Genomic DNA, 17,922 nt, shown 5'->3' with positions numbered 1-17,922 from the left:
ATGGAGGCTCACAGCGCCCCCACCCCCCACCCCACCCCCCATCCCTTTGGAAGATCCCCAGGCGGGACACCCAGGCTGGGCCTGAGGACACCTGAGCTCACTGCTGCCCAGGCTGAGAGCCACAGGTGGCCCCTGGATGGGGAACCTGGGTGCCCTCTCCATCCTGTGTGCGCAGGTGGGACTGCAGAGCTGAGGGTGGAGAGCGTGGCCGTGTCCCCGAGCTCTGCTTGTGTTGGGGGGACAGGTCCTCGCCAGGAGGACATCTTCAGTTTCCTCGTGCTCCAGTGAGTCCAGTTGGGTTTCCTTATTTTCCAGGAGAGTTTGGGAGGGTTTTCTCCTTTCCCACTCGTCGTCGTAGGCTTGGCCTAGAAAAATCGTCACTTCGTGTGAGCGAGCGTTACGGGTGCCAGGCACACTCGCGGGGGGGTCTCGGAACTTCATGCTCCGCTCACAGCCGAGTCCCGACCCGGTCCCTCCTGTTGTGTGTCCCTCGCGTCACGGGCCCACGCGCATCCTCTGCTGACCTGGGGTTTCGGTCTCCGTGGGTCTGTGGTCAGGGCGAGTGCCACGCAGCAGCCCGCGTCTCCCTCCCGCTCACCGCCCTTGGACTTGGGGTGTTAGATTCGCCCTCTTGATGCTTCAGGGTGCTGCTTCGTCCCTCTCGTGGTATCGGATGACAGGCTCTTTGCTCAGGCGGGGACCGCAAGAGGGAACTCTGTTGTCCTGGGCTGGGAGCCCTGGGAAGCAGGGCAGGTGTGGAGTCCCGCAGTCCCGAGTCTGTCCAGTCCCTAGGGTGAGGAGCCACCGTCCTGCGACTCGACTTGGCAGAGGGTGTGTGACCTCCCGGGAGAAGCTGTGCTCCCGAGCTTCGGCAGGGGGGCTTGGAGTCCCCTGCTCCCCTTTCTGACTGTGGACCGCTGTCTGCTGTGCCCTGTAGAGGGGCCGGGGGTCACTGCAGCGTGCCTTGACCAGTCCTGGAAGCTGGCCCTGTTCTCAGGTCACCTAGAGCCAGGCTGAGGGTTGCTCTCCCGCCCCTCCCCTAAGCCACATTCCTTCATTGCAGGTGAGGATATAATTCTGGTTTCCTGCCAGGTCCTGCGACTGACAGACGCCATGACTTATTTCTCCAGCAGGGAAAGAAGGCTGCCCGTTGCCCCCTTTAAAAACCCATTAATCTTCACGGATACTATTTTCCTTCTTCCTGACCCAGCCCAAACTAACCATTTTTCAATCAGAGGTGACCCAGATGCCAAGTGACCAGCACCAGGGGTGTGTCAGAGAGGCACGGGTGTCTGGGAGGAGGGTTGGAATCTCACATGCAGGCTAAGTGGATGATTTGGGGCGTGTCGTGTCCTGCTCCCAGGGAGGGTAGGTGACACTCAGGCCAGAGCCTCTCAGGCTGAGGCCGAGGCCCTGCAGTGGCTGTCCCAAGCAGGGATGCGTGGCGCCCTCTGCTGTCCAGTGTGTGGAGTGGCAGCATCTGACCCACAAGGGGCCTGTCCAGGGTGTCGGGCCTCTGCCAAGAAAGGTCTGAATCAGGACCAGCCTGGACACCGGCAGGACGGTTTTGTATTGCATGACCTTGTGCCATCCCCTACAGCTTAACCACACCGGGACCTGCACGGCCATGCCCGTTGTTAGACCCGGTAGATGACCTCGCTGCACGTCCACTGTGAGATGCTCCCTGCCCACGGAGATCCCACGGGCTGTTGTAAGCAACTCCGTGAGGCTGATAATGACCTGTGCCCCTCCCCCTCCCCAGGAACCTGTCCTTCAACAACCTCACGCGGCTGGACGAGGAGAGCCTGGCCGAGCTGGGCAGCCTGAGCGTCCTGCGCCTCAGCCACAACTCCATCAGCCACATCGCCGAGGGCGCCTTCAAGGGACTCAAGAACCTGCGCATCTTGTACGGCATTCGTGGTGGGGGTGACAGAGCGGCGGGGTCCTGGGCGGGAGAGCAGCACAGGGCAGAGTCGCCCCCCCCCACACCCGAAGGCTTCTCTGGGAGTTCTCCCAACTCCGCTCCCAGTGGCTTTGGGTGGGAATTGGACCCCAAGCTGATGGGTTATGTGTGTACGTGATGTCAAATGTCTTGTTCCCCTGGGATGGTGCCTGAGGGGAATGACAACCTTCAAGTGTGGTGTCACCAAGCACAAGCTGCACACTGTGCCTGTCAGGACGCTGGGTCCTGATGTTGAAGTTGAGCATCCCCAGGTCGGCAGCCACTGTCACACTGTCCCTGCAGTCATCTTTTTTTTTTCTCTCTTTCGATACCAGGGATGGAACTCAGGGGCACTCGACCACTGAGCCATGTCCCCAGCCCTATTTTCTATTTTATTTAGAGACAGGGTCTCACGGAGTTGCTTAGGGCCTCACTTTTTGCTGAGGCTGGCTTTGAACTCATGATCCTCCTGCCTCAGCATCCTGAGCCCCTGGGATTACAGGCATGAACCACTGTGCCCGGCTTCGTTTTTTAAACCCTCTATGTCTTTTCTCCAAGCCATTGCAGAAAACTAGTTCAGAAACTAGTTCAAAAACTCCTTCAAAAACTCCTTTGTTACACTTGGTGTCCGGTGTGCCTCATTTCCAAAAGAGGTGGAGTTGGGGACTCTGTGTCTTTCCTTGTCCTCATTAGGGAGTCGTTCAGCCAGGTGGAGGTGATAATGCCATGTCCCTCTAAGTGTCCCATTAGGTGAGTTGCCAGAAGTCACCACAGGATGCTTTTCTGGGATTTTTAGAGGACTTTTCGATTGTTGGCCTCAGACAGTTTCCAAACCATCAGCAGAAAGCCCCCAGAGGGGGGGTGCGTGATTTTCAGCAGACAGTGGTGGTGGGCTCTGAGGCCCCTGTCCTAGGCATGACTTCCCGGTGGACAGGGGCTTGCTGCAGGGAGCTGGGACAGGAAGTCTCTCTGCACTTGGACCTGGCGGAGCTGGCTTTCATGTGGAGTCACTGCCTGGGGGAGCAAAGCGCCCCAGGCCAAGCTATTCAAGCTGAGGTCCTGCAAGGCCAGGAGAAGGAGGCCAGGCATGGAGACTTAGCAGGCCGGAGGAAGAGGAAAAGGTTGGCAGCAGGAGTGGGGACACAAGCACACAAAGCCACCGCCCCAGGCCTGGGTTCATCCAGTCTGAAGATAACAGGCAGGAGCTGTGGGAAGGAGAAGCCCCTCCAGCAGCCGACTTTGCTCAAGCAAGGTCACGGCGAGTGGTTCACCTTCAGTCAGAGCTTCCTTCCCACTGGCACCATCCATTCCAGGTCCTCCTGGGAGCCAAGAGCATCCCTTTCTGATCCTGGCCCTTGTGCAAGGGCTCAGGAGAGGGACGGGCAGGCGCCAGGGGCCTGGTGGAAAGTTGGAGACGGCAGAGCGCGTGCAGAAAGGGGCCTGGCCGCCAGGTGCGATGTCCCGCCTGGGCACTGTGACCTGCCCTGGGAAGCGGGCTGAGTCACCGGCCTTGGGATCTGCTCTGCTGGGGGAGCCTGGCCTAGAGAGTTGGCCCCATCTCTCCCACCCTGGCGAGCGGGTCACAAGTCTGACTCAGCACCCAGATGTCCTCCCTGGCTCAGTGTCTAGCTCTCTGCAGGCCTCGTGAAGAGATGGGCTCCGGGCCCCAGACTCACCGGCCAGCATGAGGGCACAAGGCCAGGGTCCCTTTCTTTACTGCCTGATTTTTTTCTTCTACGCGCTTTGCTCCAGATTCTTGGTCGGGTCCAGAAAAGGGGACTTTGGTTGAGTTAGAGAAGATAGGAACCTCAGGGAACTTGTCAACCGATGCGCCAGGCCAGGGCCAGATGTCCACTCTGTGCAGGCAGGAAACAAACTGGGCTTTCTGTCATGTGCTCTGTGCTGCTTCCCGCCCCTGGGCCTGGCCGGGGAAAGCTGCTTATTTGGGGTGTGCATCAGCTGTGTTGGAAGGCCGTGGGGGCCCGGCCACGCTGCAGGCTGAACAGAGCAGGGCCTGCTTCTCAGAGCCGCACTCCTCATGACCGTCCAGAACACGGGGCCCCTCGGGTACACCTGGGTGCCTTGATCTGTGAAGTAGAAACTCCGTCTGAAGCTGTGCTCCTGTCCCCGCAGAGAGAGGGAGGGGAAACCCTGGGGACCGAATCGGAACAAATTATATTCCAGGCTTTAAAAATGATGCCGTATTCTGTTGACATGTAGAACTAGTGAAAGAAAGTAGGGCGAGCGCTCTGACTGAGAGGCTCACGCTCTGTCTTCTCCCCAGGGACCTGGACCATAACGAGATCTCAGGCACAATAGAGGACACCAGTGGCGCCTTCACAGGCCTCGACAGCCTCAGCAAGCTGTGAGTATTTCTGAGTACCTGGCTCTCTGAGCACTGGCAGGCACTGGATCCCCCTTGGACAGCTCCCTTGTCCTGTGTCTGAGTCCTGCAGCAGAAAGCGGGCTCTACCCTGGTGTGGTGGTGTGCGCCGGGTGTGTGCACCGGTGCAGGCCTGTCACCCCAGTGGCTCAAGAGGCTGAGGCAGGAGGATCACGAGTTCAAAGCCAGCCTCAGCAACTTAGTGAGGCACTAAGCCACTCAGGGAGACGCTGTCTCTAAATAAAATACAAAATAGGGCTGGGATGGGGCTCAGTGGTTAAGTGTCCCTGAGTTCAATCCCTGGTACCAAGAAAGAAAGAAAATGATTTGATGCCCGTGATTTGGATTTGAAATAATCCAGCTGGATTAGAAAATGGTGAAAGGGTAGAGGTAGAGGGGATAATGAGATGGGCATGATCCCATGACACCTGTGGGTGTGGGGCAGTCACCTGGGGTTCACGATACTGTTTTGTTTTGTCTGTTGTCACGGAGTGTGAAGGTCTGTGCGTTAGAAAGGAAAGAGAAAAGCAGGTCTTGTGCGGATCTAGGTGGACTGTGCTTGGTGTTGAGTGACCGCTTAGGAGGGGACCGTGCTGCTTGGATCCCCTCCTCTGCTGGGTTTCCTCCCCGAGTCACCGGGAGCTCTGTGGCCTGGCTGTGCTGGAAGGCATGGTGGCCATCACGCTACATTGCCCCATCTGGATGGGCTGGCCCCAGTCTGCGGGGCTCCCCTGGGCAGAGTGGAGCATGCCAGCACAGAGGAGCCGTGCGGAGTCCCTGCGAGGTGGCCTGGGCCTGCCTTTGGAGAGCTTGAGAGGCTGGTCTTGCTGGATCTGCCTCTGAATGAGGAGGTGAGCCACTCCTGGAGTCCTTCCTCGCTCACCACGGGCCAGGCCCAACTGAGGATATTTTCCCGCTAAGAGCAGCAGAGCCTTCTGGGACCACCGGGTGGGCGTTGCCCTTCCTGGTTCCAGGCTTCGAGCTCAGGGAGTCCCTCAGGCCCAGCCATCGATAGTTCTTCAATCTGGCGCTTCCTGGTGCCGCTGGAGTGTGCCTTCCCCCAGGTTTGTGGGATTGTCATACTCCAGAGATCCTGTTCCAATACGGCTCTGGGTCACCTGCTGGGGACCTGCACAGGTAGCATATGAGGAGAGAAGGGAGAATTTCTGGAGCTCAGGAGAGGCGGTTCATTGGCACTGTGAGTGACGTGGGGAGGTCACGAGAGGCAGGGGTCTGCCCTGTGCCTGGGGTGTTCTTTGGGAGGCTGGGAGCAGAGGTCCAGGTAAAGGGGGGGTCGGGGGGGGCGATGCAGAGCCTCTGGGTTCCCACGAGGTAGGAGGTCCTGTAGCTTTTAGGGGGCCTTCAGTGTGCGATTCATGGGGAGAGGGGTTTGTGCCTGTCATTGCTAGTCCCAGGGACATGAGTGCCACTGCACCGTCCCCCTGTGCCTTGCCACCATGGCTTGGGCAAGCGCTGATCCAGCCTTTGGGAGCCTATGACTGACTGGCGGGGAGACTCCTGAGAGGCCAGCCGTCCCTTCCCTGGCATCCCTGGCTGAGGGATAAGAGCATCCCCCCAGCGGAGAACCCCAGGTCCCCTTTGCCCACCCAGCGGCTGTTTGTTGGAACCGCTGCGGTGTCTAGCTGGAGCGCCACCCAGCCTCCACGCGCCGGCAGGGAGAAGGTGAAAGCCTGTCATAGTCCACGCACAGCACGTCGGGGCCCTGCGAAATCGAGAACTCATTATTGCTATTGTCACCATTAGGGATAACAGCCTGGCCTCACTGTAAAAGGGGTCAATGTGACTAATATGGAGTGGATGAAACACAGCCTGGCTCTTCCCTGGATCTGGCTGACAGGTCTAGCTGATCCGCGCCATGTGTTTTTACTAGGACCTGGGGTGCACGGTTCCTCGGCCTGGGGGGATCGGAGCAAGTGGAGAGCTTGGCAGTGCCCCCAGCCTTGCTTGGAGTTCGGTGTCCCCCCTGAGCCACTATTTGCCGCTAGTTCTGTGATGACAGAGCCTCAGCCCAGCCACCGGGTTTTCTGTGTTTGGTTTATTTGTTTAAAAATAGAAGTTTTGATCGTGAGGCCGTAGATCTGCTTTCTGGGGTGAGATTGCTGGCACGTCCATGCACACCACCTCGGAGAGGAGGACATGCACCGGGGTCTGTGGCCTGTTTGCTCTCTGCCCTCCAGAGGAGACGGGAAACAGAGCTGACTTTGTCGGAGGCTGCATGTGGAGTGACAGCGGGGGCCCTTGGCATGGAGGCCCCCAGGGGAGGAGTCTGTTTCTGATGAAATGGGGGACAGGGAGCCCTGTGGCATGGCTGCCCCAGACGTTGGCCTGTGGGCTGGCGGTGTCTGGGGAGCAGGAGGAACAGCCTCCCCCGTCCGCGCTCCCGGTCCTGGTGTGGCCTGTACTCCCCAGGACACCTGCTGCTCCTGCCCTGTTGTAGTTAGGTGGAAGCTCAGACAGCTGGCAATGGCCTGGCCCTGCCATCTCTGGTTTTCTGGGGCTCACCTTCCCTTTCTTGGTGCTCAGTGGCTTCTCTGGGGGGAGGTAGAACTGGCCTTTGTATTCCACATTTCTTACCTGGTTCTCGGTGGCACCCGTGTCTGATGGGTTGACATCATTTAAAATCTGGGGTCTTGCTCACAAACCACAGCACAGGGCATCTCCCGCAGGCTGAGATGCCAGGGTGCATCTCAGGTGTGGAGAGCTGCGGAGCCACCCTGACAAGCCACCTGTTTTCCTGTCCCCTTCTTGCCTCTTTTGGGAACCATTATCCCTGGAACACAGTTCTCAGAAGTGGGCAGCAGCTTTCAGACCCACAGTTTTCATGACCTTCTCTGTTTCTTCTCACTGAGAGACTACCCAGCCTGTCTCCTGGGATGCTGTTGCCTGCCTCACCCCCAACCCCCTTAAGGGGCCCTTGGAAACAGAGGGCCAGGGGGGACAAGTGTGTGTCCAATGGTTTTTATTTGTTCTTATTAGTTGTAGAGGACAGTAGAGGGTATTTTGACATATCTCACACACATGGAGTCTAACTTCCCATTCTTGTGGTTGGACATGATGTGGAGTTTCCCTGGTCGTGTGTTCACATAGGAACAGAGGAAAGTTCTGTCCCATTCACTCCACTGTCTTTCCCATTCCCATCCTCTCCCTTCCCCTCATTTCCCTTTGTCTAATGCAATGGATTTCTATTATTCCCCCAACCGCCCTTGTTTGGGGCTAGCATTCACAAAATCAGAGTGGATATTTGGCCTTTGTTTTTTGGGATGGACTCTTTTCACTTAACATGATACTCTCTGGTTCCATCCTTTTACCTGAAAATGCCATAATTTCATTCTCTAAGGCTGAGTAATATCCCATTGTGTATGTACACTGTATTTTCTTTCTCCATTCATCTGTTGAAGGGCATCTAGGTTGGTTCCACAGTTTAGCTATTGTGAATGGGGCTGCTATAAACATTGATGTGGCTGTGTCACTGTAGTGTGCTGATTTTAAGTCCTTTGGGTATAGACCCAGGAGTGGGATACCTGGATCAAATGATGTTCCATTCCAAGTTTTCTGAGGAATCTCCAGACTGCTTTCCAGAGTGGTTGCACCAGTTTGCAGTCCCACCAGCAATGTCTGAGTGTGCCTTTTACCCACATCCTCACCAACACTTATTGTTAGTTGTATTCTTAATGATTCTGACTGGAGTGAGATGGAATCTTCGGGGGCCTTTGTAGGCCCTAAAGTGCGTGCACCTTCAGCCTGTCATTGCTCCTGAATTCCAATAGAGGGAAAAGCGTTTCCTCTCAGAAGGGGCAGGGCTGTGTGGGTCCGCCCTGGGATCTCAGTGCAGGTCAGCTTCCCCTGCCTCTCACCAGACAGGCTGACCGTGTGTTCTTTCTCCCCCCTTGTCCCCCACCCTGTCTCTTTCTGGATGGTTGGAATCTGCAGGACTCTATTCGGGAACAAGATCAAGTCCGTGGCTAAGAGAGCGTTCTCGGGGCTGGAAGGCCTGGAGCACCTGTGAGTATCTCGGCCGACCCTGCCTGACCTGCAGGCCTGCCAAGGGTGGCCACGGCGAAGTCGGCTGGGATTGAATGGCATCTTTGTAAACCAAGAAACAGGCCGTTTAGAAGCGGCAGCTGCTTCGGCGCTGGCCCTTATCTTGCCTGTGCCAGAGCAGTCCCAGAACACATGGCTAGTCGGTGTGCTCCATGAATGCAGCTGGTGTGCGGACAGTAGCGTCCTCCCTCCACTGCCCCATGTCGCCGCTGCCCCCGCTCCTCCCCGGGCCTGGTCTCCTCGCCACCCCCACTAGGCCAGCCAGCAGAGTGACGCGTACCCCACCCCACTGGGAGCGTCTCTGGCTGGCCCTGGGAGGAAGGGGACCAGCCAGCCCTGAGACCGTCACATCTTTCTGGGGTAGCTCCCTCCAGTGGGTGGGCATGATCTGTTTCCTCTTGGCACCAAGTTCAGCCCCGGTTCTGCTGGGAGAGCCTGCACCCGCCTCTACGCTGCCCCTCAGACAGGCTGGGTCCCCGTGTCACCGCACGTGCTGTGTCAACACGTGCGAGAGCCACCTCCTGTGGAGTTATCACCTGTGGGTCACGGAAAACCGCTGCGTCTCCTGGCTCAGACACAGGGCTGGCTGGAAGGGCACCTGGGGCTTCTTGGCACAAGTCCTTGTGTTGTATTTCAGGGACCTGGGAAAGAATGCCATCAGGTCTGTGCAGCTGGACACCTTTATCAAGATGAGGAATCTTAAGGAGCTGTAAGTACCGGGGTTTCCTGGGGCCCTCGTGAACATGGAGGAAGAACTTCCAGAGTCACCAACCCTTGTATTTGCTTTATGCTCACTTTATCTAGTAGCTATGATTGTTTATGGGTAGATGTAAGTCAAACTGTTCTTCAAAAAAAAAAAAAAACTACGCGGAAGCTGGTTTGGTGACACACGCCTATTATCCTAGCGGCTCAGGAGGCTGAGGCGGGAGGATTGCAAGTTCAAAGCCAGCCTCAGCAACTTATTGAGGCTCTAAGCAACTCAGTGAGACCCTGTCTCTAAATTAAAAAAAAATTAAAAGGGCTGGGGATGGGGCTCAGTGCTTAAGTGTCCCAAGGTTCAATTTCAATCCCCAGTTCCCCCTTGCCCCCCCCCCAAAGGAAGTAGTGCTTACTTGGGATCAATAGGTAGAAAATACCTTTTTCTTTTTTTTGGTGGGGCGGTACTGAGGATGGAACTCAGGGGTGTGCCACCATTGAGCCACATCACTAGCCCTTTTTTGAAACAGGTATTACTAAGGAAGAACTATACCTTTTTAGAAGTTAGAGCAACCCCCTGCCCCAAGCAAACAAAACAAGTTCTGGCCTCAAACTTGACATCCTCCTGACTCAGCCTCCAGAGTTGCTGGTATCCCGGGTGTGCACCAGCACACCCAGCGACAATCTTTTTCTTAAAGGGTGATGTCGTGAATATCTGGGACCCTGGGCCACAGGGTCCGTGTAGAAACTCCTTGGCGAGGTTGTGAAAGCAGAAAGCGGCCATAAATAATACATAAGGGAACAGGTGTGGCTGTGTGCCATTGAATTTGTACCACACAGCAGCAGCAGCCTGCAGGCTGTGGTGTGCTAACAGCTGTTCTGTATAACGTCAGGTACATTCTTTTCTAAAAAGTGGGTGATCGCCCCTTTAGTTACCCCAGGGACACGTTCTCCTCACTTGGTTGGCTTAACGGGAAAAGGCCGCATGGAGAAGGGCTTCTTGAGGGAGCCGGGTGGGCTCGAGCAGCAGGGGCACTGATGGATGCTCAGAGGTGGGGTGCCACGTGACTCTCCGGGGCTAGAGGAGCTCCCCACCGTCGTGGCCCAGGCAGAGCGATGGCCTCGCCTCCTTTCCCACTCCCACCCGCCCCTGGTTCTGTGGCCAGTAAGTGCCATCTGTAATGTCCGTCCCCGGCAGGTCTCGCCGAGTGAGCGTTCTGAGTCGTGGCTACACGATGCCAGATGCCAGAGGGTGGTCATCTTTGTGCCCTGACCTCATCCCATTCCTGAGGCCACTCCAGGTGGACCCTTGATTGGGGCGGGGAGGGGAGGAATGGGGAAAAGGCCCAGTCCCCGTGGCTAAGAGCCCAAGAGGGCAGGCCGCATTCCTCTGTCCCGTGAAGAGCTTGTGCTGGGGAACTCGAGGGTGCTCCTGCCGAGGAGGGTCAGGAACCTCCAGACGGGAGCTCGCGGCACGCTCACTGGGGCCCAGGGCTGTGTAGAGAGCCACACGGGCGGGAGCCTTCCTACTCCTTCCCCGATTCCACCCGTGGCTACTCTTCTCTTGTCCATCTGGGTGAGACAGAACCTGAAGAACAGATCCCCCAGCTCCCCTTCCTGACACGCGATTCCACGCCGGATGTAGGGCTGGATCCTGAAAAAGCAAGTAGAGGGCGATGTCGGTTATAAAAGATCCCTGTGGCTCAGGAGGCTGAGGCAGGAGGATCGTGAGTTCAAAGCCAGCCTCGGCAACTCAGTGAGGCCCTAAGCAACTCAGGGAGACCCTGTCTCTAAATAAAGAGAAAAAAAAATAAAAAGGGCTGGGGATGCGGCTTAGTGGTTAAGCGCCCCTGGTTTAATCCCCCGCCTCCTCCCCCCCCCCAAAAAATCCAGATCTCCCGGGATGGGTGAGCATGATTTGTGCAGTTCTTAACAACTTTTCTCTCCGTGAAACTTCCAAGTGTGTCAGGAGTCCAAAAGATCTGATGAAATGGGAAAAGGGTATTTTGGGAGAAAGAAGGAAAAAAAGGAGAGAGATTCTTCTTCTAGGTTCTTAGGAGACTGTTGTCTAGTTGGGAAGAACTGAACCCTTTAGAAGCTTAGGCAGCCCACCCCCTACCCCCACCTCGCAAAGAAAAAAAAACAAAAACAACAAAACCCCACTCTGCCTGGCTCTGGCGCTGCGCCTTGGTCCCCCGCTTGGGTTCCCAGCGGGGGCTGGCCTGGGCCCATCCTCTCAAGGGCCCGCAGGGTTAATTCCTGTTGGTTTTTTCCTCCCCATGGTTCAAGGCAGGTTGTGGTGTGCACTTTGTGGTCCTCTGGGTAAATTTCCACCAGCGGTGATTGGAAACACACTTGGAGTTGGAGTCATGAAAATGCACACTCTTAGCCAGCAAAGTATTGGGGTGGCTGGAGGCGGGAGCCAGGGGGTGGCGTGTTTGTTGGCAGCTGCGGAGGCTGAGCTTTGCCCGAGTGCTGAAGACGGGCAGAGTCAGCGGAGGCCGGGCAGCTCACGGTCCCCTCTTTCCAGTCAGCCTGGCCTTTGTCTCTAACTTATGGGGTGGTGTGGCCAGGCCGTCCTGAGCCCTGGCCCGGGCTCTGCTTGCAGGCTTTCCAACGCAGTGCCCTGGGGAACTGCACAAGTGCCCTGGAGGTTGAGCCCAGGGAGATTCAACAGTGGGAGTTCCTGCTGGCTCTTCACCAGGAGGGTGAGGTCCTGGCACCATGAGCCAGTTGCAGGAGCTGTGCCTGGGACACCCTCCTCCCTGCACAGGAGTTGAGGTGGGCCACTTCTGTTCATCAGCTGCCCTGCCACCCCTAGAGTAACTCCTTAGCAGGACTCAGAAAGTCAGCTGCCTGACAAACACAATCCAAAGCCTCAGGCCTACTCCACGGTCTGCCCTGGGCCTGGCCTCCCTATTATAACGGCTTTAAGATAAATCATTGCAGTTTTCAGAGAAGTACTTTGTGACCTTACCTCTGGGAATGATGAGGAAACGAGTTGTTCACTCTTCCTCGCTATTTGTTAGTTTGACACTTTGCTCATTGGAAGTCCTTGGGAGGCTGAGAAAGGAGGATTGCGAGTTCAAAGCCAGCCTCAGCCACTGAGTGAGGCCCTGAGCAACTCAGCAAGACTCTATCTCTAAATAAAATATAAAAAGGACGGAGGGCGGGCCAGGCGCTGGGGCCCAGGCCCATAATCCCAGCAGCTCTGGAGACTGAGACAGGAGGATCGGGAGTTCAAAGCCAGCCTCATCAACTTAGTGAAGCCCTAAGCAACTCAGTGAGACCCTGTCTCTAAATAAAATACAAACTAGGGCTGGGGATGTGGCTCAGGGGTCGAGTGTCCCTGAGTTCAATCCCCAGTAACAAACTAACAAACAAACAAAACTACATTCAGAGTGAAAGAGAACAGAACGCCGGTCCCTGTGGTGGTTTTGTGGGTCTGAGGGATGCAGCAGCTGGAAGAACAGGCTGGACTGTTGGTCAGCACCACGTGTGTGGATTTCCTAGGCTTACTGTGCCCCTTCCTGTCACTGAGTGTCAGGGACATGACAGGGAAGCCACGTGTCTTTGTGTCTGCCCTTCTCATCGGTTGGCCGCTGCTCTTCAGCTCAGGCCTGGGCTCTCCCAGGACCAAGGCAGCTAGACTCTCCGGGTGACTTATCTTGGTGTGTGACTCCTCGGGAAGGAATGTCTGCTCCGATGGCCATTCTGATTTCTGTTTGAAAAGCTTATCCTCAGTTGCTGAGAAATGAAAAAGAAAATATTCTCTGTTTTGGTTGGAGGCTCACAAAACCCAAGTTGAACGTTCTTCTGCTCCCTGGGCAGAGGCAGTTAACTAATGAGCACTATTTAGGGAGCAGGGCTGCATTCTCCCGACCTCCTGAGCGACACTGGTGTAGAGAGAGGGGCAGGCAGGCGGGACGTGTGGCCGCGAGGATCACGAGTTCAAAGCCAGCCTCAGCAACTTAGTAAGGCCCTAAGCGACTCAGTGAGACCCTGTCTCTAAATAAAAAAAATAAAAAGGGCTGGCGATGTGGCTCGGTGCTTAAGTGCCTCTGGGTTCAATCCCTGAACTCAGCTTGGCCAGTCAAAAAGCAGCAGCCATAAAAGAAGAGAGAAGACTTCTTAGAACTTGTTGCAGAATTGAGATCAAAGTCCCAGGGCTGGGGACAGAGTTTGGAATTTATCAGGAAAGTGCTCTTGCCACTGTAGGGTATCCAAGGTCAGGAAAAGGTGAGAAGGCATCCCCAAGGTAACAGGAGCAGAGTCGTGAGAACAAGGGCCAAGTTCAGCCTCTGGACCAGGGGTCTCAGCTCCCCGCCTGGAGCTCGGTAGGAGGGCACAGTTGGGCTCCACCCTGATGGACTCCATCAGAAGCTGCACTTGGTGCAAATCTCCAGGTCGGTTCTAGGTGCTGTTCCTCCAGCAGAGAGGAGCAAACTGTGGGGAAGGCATCTCCCAGTCAGCCCGCGGGTGTTGGCGTCACGCGCTGTGGGTGGCGGTGAATGTCCCCTTCTGTTAAAGCTGCCCTGTTCCGTACAGACCCACGCTCAGTGTCCTTTTCTTTCTTTCAGCCACATCAGCAGTGACAGCTTCCTGTGTGACTGCCAGCTCAAGTGGCTGCCTCCATGGCTCGAGAGCAGGACACTGCAGGCCTTTGTGACAGCCACCTGTGCCCACCCAGAGTCACTGAAGGGCCAGAGCATTTTCTCAGTACCGCCGGAGAGTTTCGTGTGTGGTAAGACCTCGTGAAGATTATTATTTTTTTTTTCACGAAGGGCGAAGAGGCCAGGCGGGCCTCCTGCTTGTGGGGGTCATTGCTGTGATCCCGGGGATCCCAGCCCACGGCTGCAGATCGGCCCCTGGGTGCCGGTTACTTCCTGCTGAAACCACACACGGCATTTACCACGAGGTACCTCCTGGGACGCTTGGAGTATGTGCGTTTAATCAGAGGACAGCGTGCAGGGGCTCGGTGACAGTCAGAATAATCAGTCACAGGAAGATGTTTCGGGAGAGATCTGGGGCCCGGGGTCACTGGGAATTGACGCACCATATGATGGTCCACCGCAGGAAGGAAGGACGGAAGAACATTTGCTCTAGTAAAAACAGTCCCTCCGGGTTCATGTGCACTGTGGCTGTTTCTCCAAATCCCTGAAATCTGCAGGGGTAGCTAGAGATGCCTCCTTCCTTCTGTTTGTTAGAATATCATCTTTTTTTTTGACCAGGAGTGCTCAGGATCCAAGTGTGGTTGCAAAGAGTACAGAAAATGCTGAACAGTTGCGCGCGCACGCGCGCACACACACACACACACACACAGGCTAGCCCAGACAGGAATGACGCAGCCTCTCGGCCACAAACACAGAGGCAAAGATTGAGATGGATTTTGAGTTGTTCCTGGCGTTTTCTTGGAGCAAGAGAGGTGACAGGATGCCACACCCATCAGGCCCTGCTGGGCGTGTGCACATCTCTCCTGCTGCCAGATCCTGGCTGGGACAGTCCTAACCGGAAGCCCACCTAGCAGTGCAGGGGGTCTGCTGGGCCACGTCTGTGACCTACTTTTGGCCCTGACAGTAGCCATTTCCCTGCTGGGGGTGAAAGAGGACTGCCCTCCGTCCACTCGTTCACCCTTCACCCCACTGGGCCGAACCCCTGCTTAGTGTGGGCCTGCTGGCCACCTCCCGCCTGCTTCAGACCGGGGAGAAGTAAGCATGGAGAACGCGGTAGCAGACTTCCAGACGGTGCCGGTCCTTCTTAGGGGCCTTCTGCTGGGGTCCCAGGCTGTGCCCTGGTCCGGCTCCCTAGGACGGAATGGCTGTGCGGTCCGTGGTTCATCGCCCATTGCTCAGGGAGCCCTGGACCATTGATCTCTTTCCACAGCTCCCTGGAGCGAGGCTGTCCGCCATTTCCTCCCGCTCCTGCCTCAGGGCAGCCTTTCCCTCCGACCATCCAGGGAGGACTTCTGCAGCAGCCTCTGACCTCGGGCACTGGCAGACTCTGGACTGCAGAGTTGCAGTGTTGATCTCATCTTTCTCAGGCCCACCCCCTCGATTCAGCTCGGGCTTCCCCCCACCCTCTCTCCAAAAAAAAACCCCAACCATCTGGTGTTAATGGGAATCACGAAAACACTTGGCAGGAGATCAGAGTTTCCAGCTCTGTGCGCTCTCCCACGCCTCTAAAAAAAAAAAATAAAAAACATTTGAAAGCACGACCAGCTCACACCCTCTAAGATGGCAGGTAGAGCCAGGTAGGAGCCAGCGCTGACAAGTGAGGGGACGCACCTGAAACCCCCGCCCCCCCACTGCTGGGGGGAGTATGAGATGGGCAGTTCCTCTGGAAGACAGCCTTAGCGGTTCCTCATTTAAACAGTTACGATCTCCACACATGTGTTCGCAGCAGCGTTGTTTATAATGGCCGAGAAATGGGAGCCCGAGTGCCCACCAGTTGATGGATGAGCAGAGGAAGGTGGCATAGCCAGACACTGGAGGACTATCAGGCCACAAAATGCCACCTGTCCCGTCCCTCCCACAGCCTGGATGAACTTTGAAAATGATAAGCTAAGGGAAAGTGGTCAGTGACAAAGGACCGCAGCTTCTCCGACCCAGGCACAGGGAACTCCCAGGACAGGGAGATCTGTGGAGGTAGGAAGTGCCCTGGGAGGTGCTCCAGCCTGGGGAGAGGTGGAGGGAGAAGAGGAGTAGCTACAAAGTGCTTCTCCACGAGGTGACAAAGATGTCTTAAAACTGACCGTGGCCATGACGACACCTCCTCGTGAATACACCACAGACCATTCAGTTGTGAACTTGAAATGGGCGAGCTGCAGCGTAGGTGGAAATTGTTGCTCAGTAAAGTGTGTGTGTGTGTGTGTGTGTGTGTGTATTATAAATTTTTACATGTCATAAAAATGTGTCTCTTTAAAAACGTGAACTTTGGATTTAGAGTCTTCAAAATGTGTGTCATCGCTGACTTATAACCTTTTCGTCACCTCTGAAAGAAACCGCAACCCCACGCCTTAGCAGGCGCTCCCTCTGCTCCTGGCCCCCAGCGTGGCGGTCACTAGTCCTCGGGTATGAGTGACCTGCCTGCTCTGGACAGTTAACATGAATGCCAGCGGACGGCATGCAGCCTGAGGACCTCTCCTTTTCTCACTTTGCCGGGTCTTCTCCCCCAGTGGGGGGATTGGATCTGGGGCCTGAGCTGTCCCCACCCCTGAGCATAGTTTTATTTTTAATACTTTTTCAGGTATAGTTGGGCATAACACCTTTATTTCATTTATTTATGTGGTGCTGAGGATCAAACCCAGTGCCTCACACGTGCTAGGTGAGTGCTCTACTGCTGATGCCCAGCCCCAACCCCAGCCCCTGAGCATAATTTTAAAGCTTAATTTTTTTTTTGGTGACTGAGTGACATCCTGCTGTATGGATAGACGTTTTGTTTCATCCATGCATCAAATGGCGGATATTAGATGGTGCATACTTTGGGGATTTTATGATTAATGTTGGTGTGAACATTCATGAACTAGTTATGTGAATTCTCTCAGGATTGCGCCTGGGAATGGAATCTTTGGGTCCTGTGGTAGCTCTAGGTGTGACCGAAGAACTGTCAAACTGTTTTTTCAAAGTGGCTTCAGGATTTTACACATCTGCTGGCAGTGTACGGGATTCTGGTTTCTCCTCATGCTTGCGGACACTTGCTATCTTTTTTATTTCAGATTTTGCTAGTGGGAACAGAGTAGAATCTCATGGTAGTCTTAACATTTCCACAGTGACTCATGATGTTGAACAACTTTCTAGATGCTTATTGAATTGTGCATAGCTTCTTTGGAAAAATAGCTGATCAAGTCATTTATTCATTTCTCTATTTATTTTGTTATGAGTTATCAATTCTGAATATTAGACTATTCAGAATATTAGACCTCATCGGGTCTATGATTTGTAAATACCATTTCCCAGTCTGTGAATTGTGGTGGCTGTTTTTCAGTTTCTAGACAGTTGTGCAAAAATTTTTTTAGAAATATTTTTAGGGCCAGGTGCAGTGGTGCATGCCTATAATTCCAGCAGCTTGGTAGGCTTAGCCAGGAGGATTGCAAGTTCAAAGCCATCCTCAGCAATTTCGAGGCACTAAACAAACAAGAAAAGAATTCCATTTGTAATTTGGGGGTGGGCAGATACCAGGGATTGAATTCAGGGGCACTCAACCACTGAGCCCCATCCCCAGCCCTATTTTGTATTTTATTTAGAGACAGGGTCTCACTGAGTTGCTTAGCACCTTGCCATTGCTGAGGCTGGCTTTAATTCTGCCTCAGCCTCCCAAGCTGCTGGGATTACAGGCGCACGCCACTGAGCCCTGCTAAGTGTGATAGTAACTGTGGATTTTTCAAAGATGACCTTTATGAGGTTGAGTAAGTTCCTTTCTTATCCCTAATTTTTTGAATATTTTTATTATGAAAAGCTATTGGATTCTGTCTTGTGTGTATTCTATGTGTGTGTGTTTCTGAGATGACTGTGTAGGGTTCCCCCCTACCCCGCTCTTTATTTTATTGATAATGGTCTAGTACATTGATTTTTGAATGGTAAACCTTGCTTTCCTGGGATCAACCTAACTTGATTATAGTATGCAATTCTTTTTAGGTGCTGTACATTTCAGCTTGCTGGGATTTTTGCTGAAGTTTTTGCATCTATACTCATAAAAGACATTGTTCTCTAGGTTGGTGGTGGTGTGTATGATGTTTTTCTTAGGTGTTTCTTGTTAGAGTAATAGTTGTAAAAAATTAGTTGGAAGATACTCTTTTCACATCTACTTGTCCAAAGAAAGAAAGAAAAAAAATGCTTTGGAA

General features: G+C 54.6%; 1 protein-coding gene across 2 annotated transcripts in view; it reads left to right on the top strand.

Annotated features, from left to right (window-relative positions):
* Lrig1 (leucine rich repeats and immunoglobulin like domains 1) overlaps positions 1-17,922 on the top strand; it is a 127,532-nt gene that overhangs the window by 98,517 nt on the left and 11,093 nt on the right. For both annotated transcript variants that reach the window (XM_078038633.1, XM_005335321.5), the window contains exons 8-12: positions 1,763-1,906; positions 4,227-4,307; positions 8,277-8,348; positions 9,025-9,096; positions 13,664-13,827. In XM_078038633.1, coding sequence (XP_077894759.1) covers positions 1,763-1,906; positions 4,227-4,307; positions 8,277-8,348; positions 9,025-9,096; positions 13,664-13,827 — 533 coding nt within the window. The remainder of the gene's footprint in view (positions 1-1,762; positions 1,907-4,226; positions 4,308-8,276; positions 8,349-9,024; positions 9,097-13,663; positions 13,828-17,922) is intronic.

This window comes from Ictidomys tridecemlineatus, chromosome 2 (genome assembly GCF_052094955.1).
Source record: "Ictidomys tridecemlineatus isolate mIctTri1 chromosome 2, mIctTri1.hap1, whole genome shotgun sequence".
Taxonomy (NCBI): domain Eukaryota; kingdom Metazoa; phylum Chordata; class Mammalia; order Rodentia; family Sciuridae; genus Ictidomys; species Ictidomys tridecemlineatus.
Note: the sequence above shows the minus strand (reverse complement) of the source record. Positions and strands in the feature narration are given on the sequence as shown.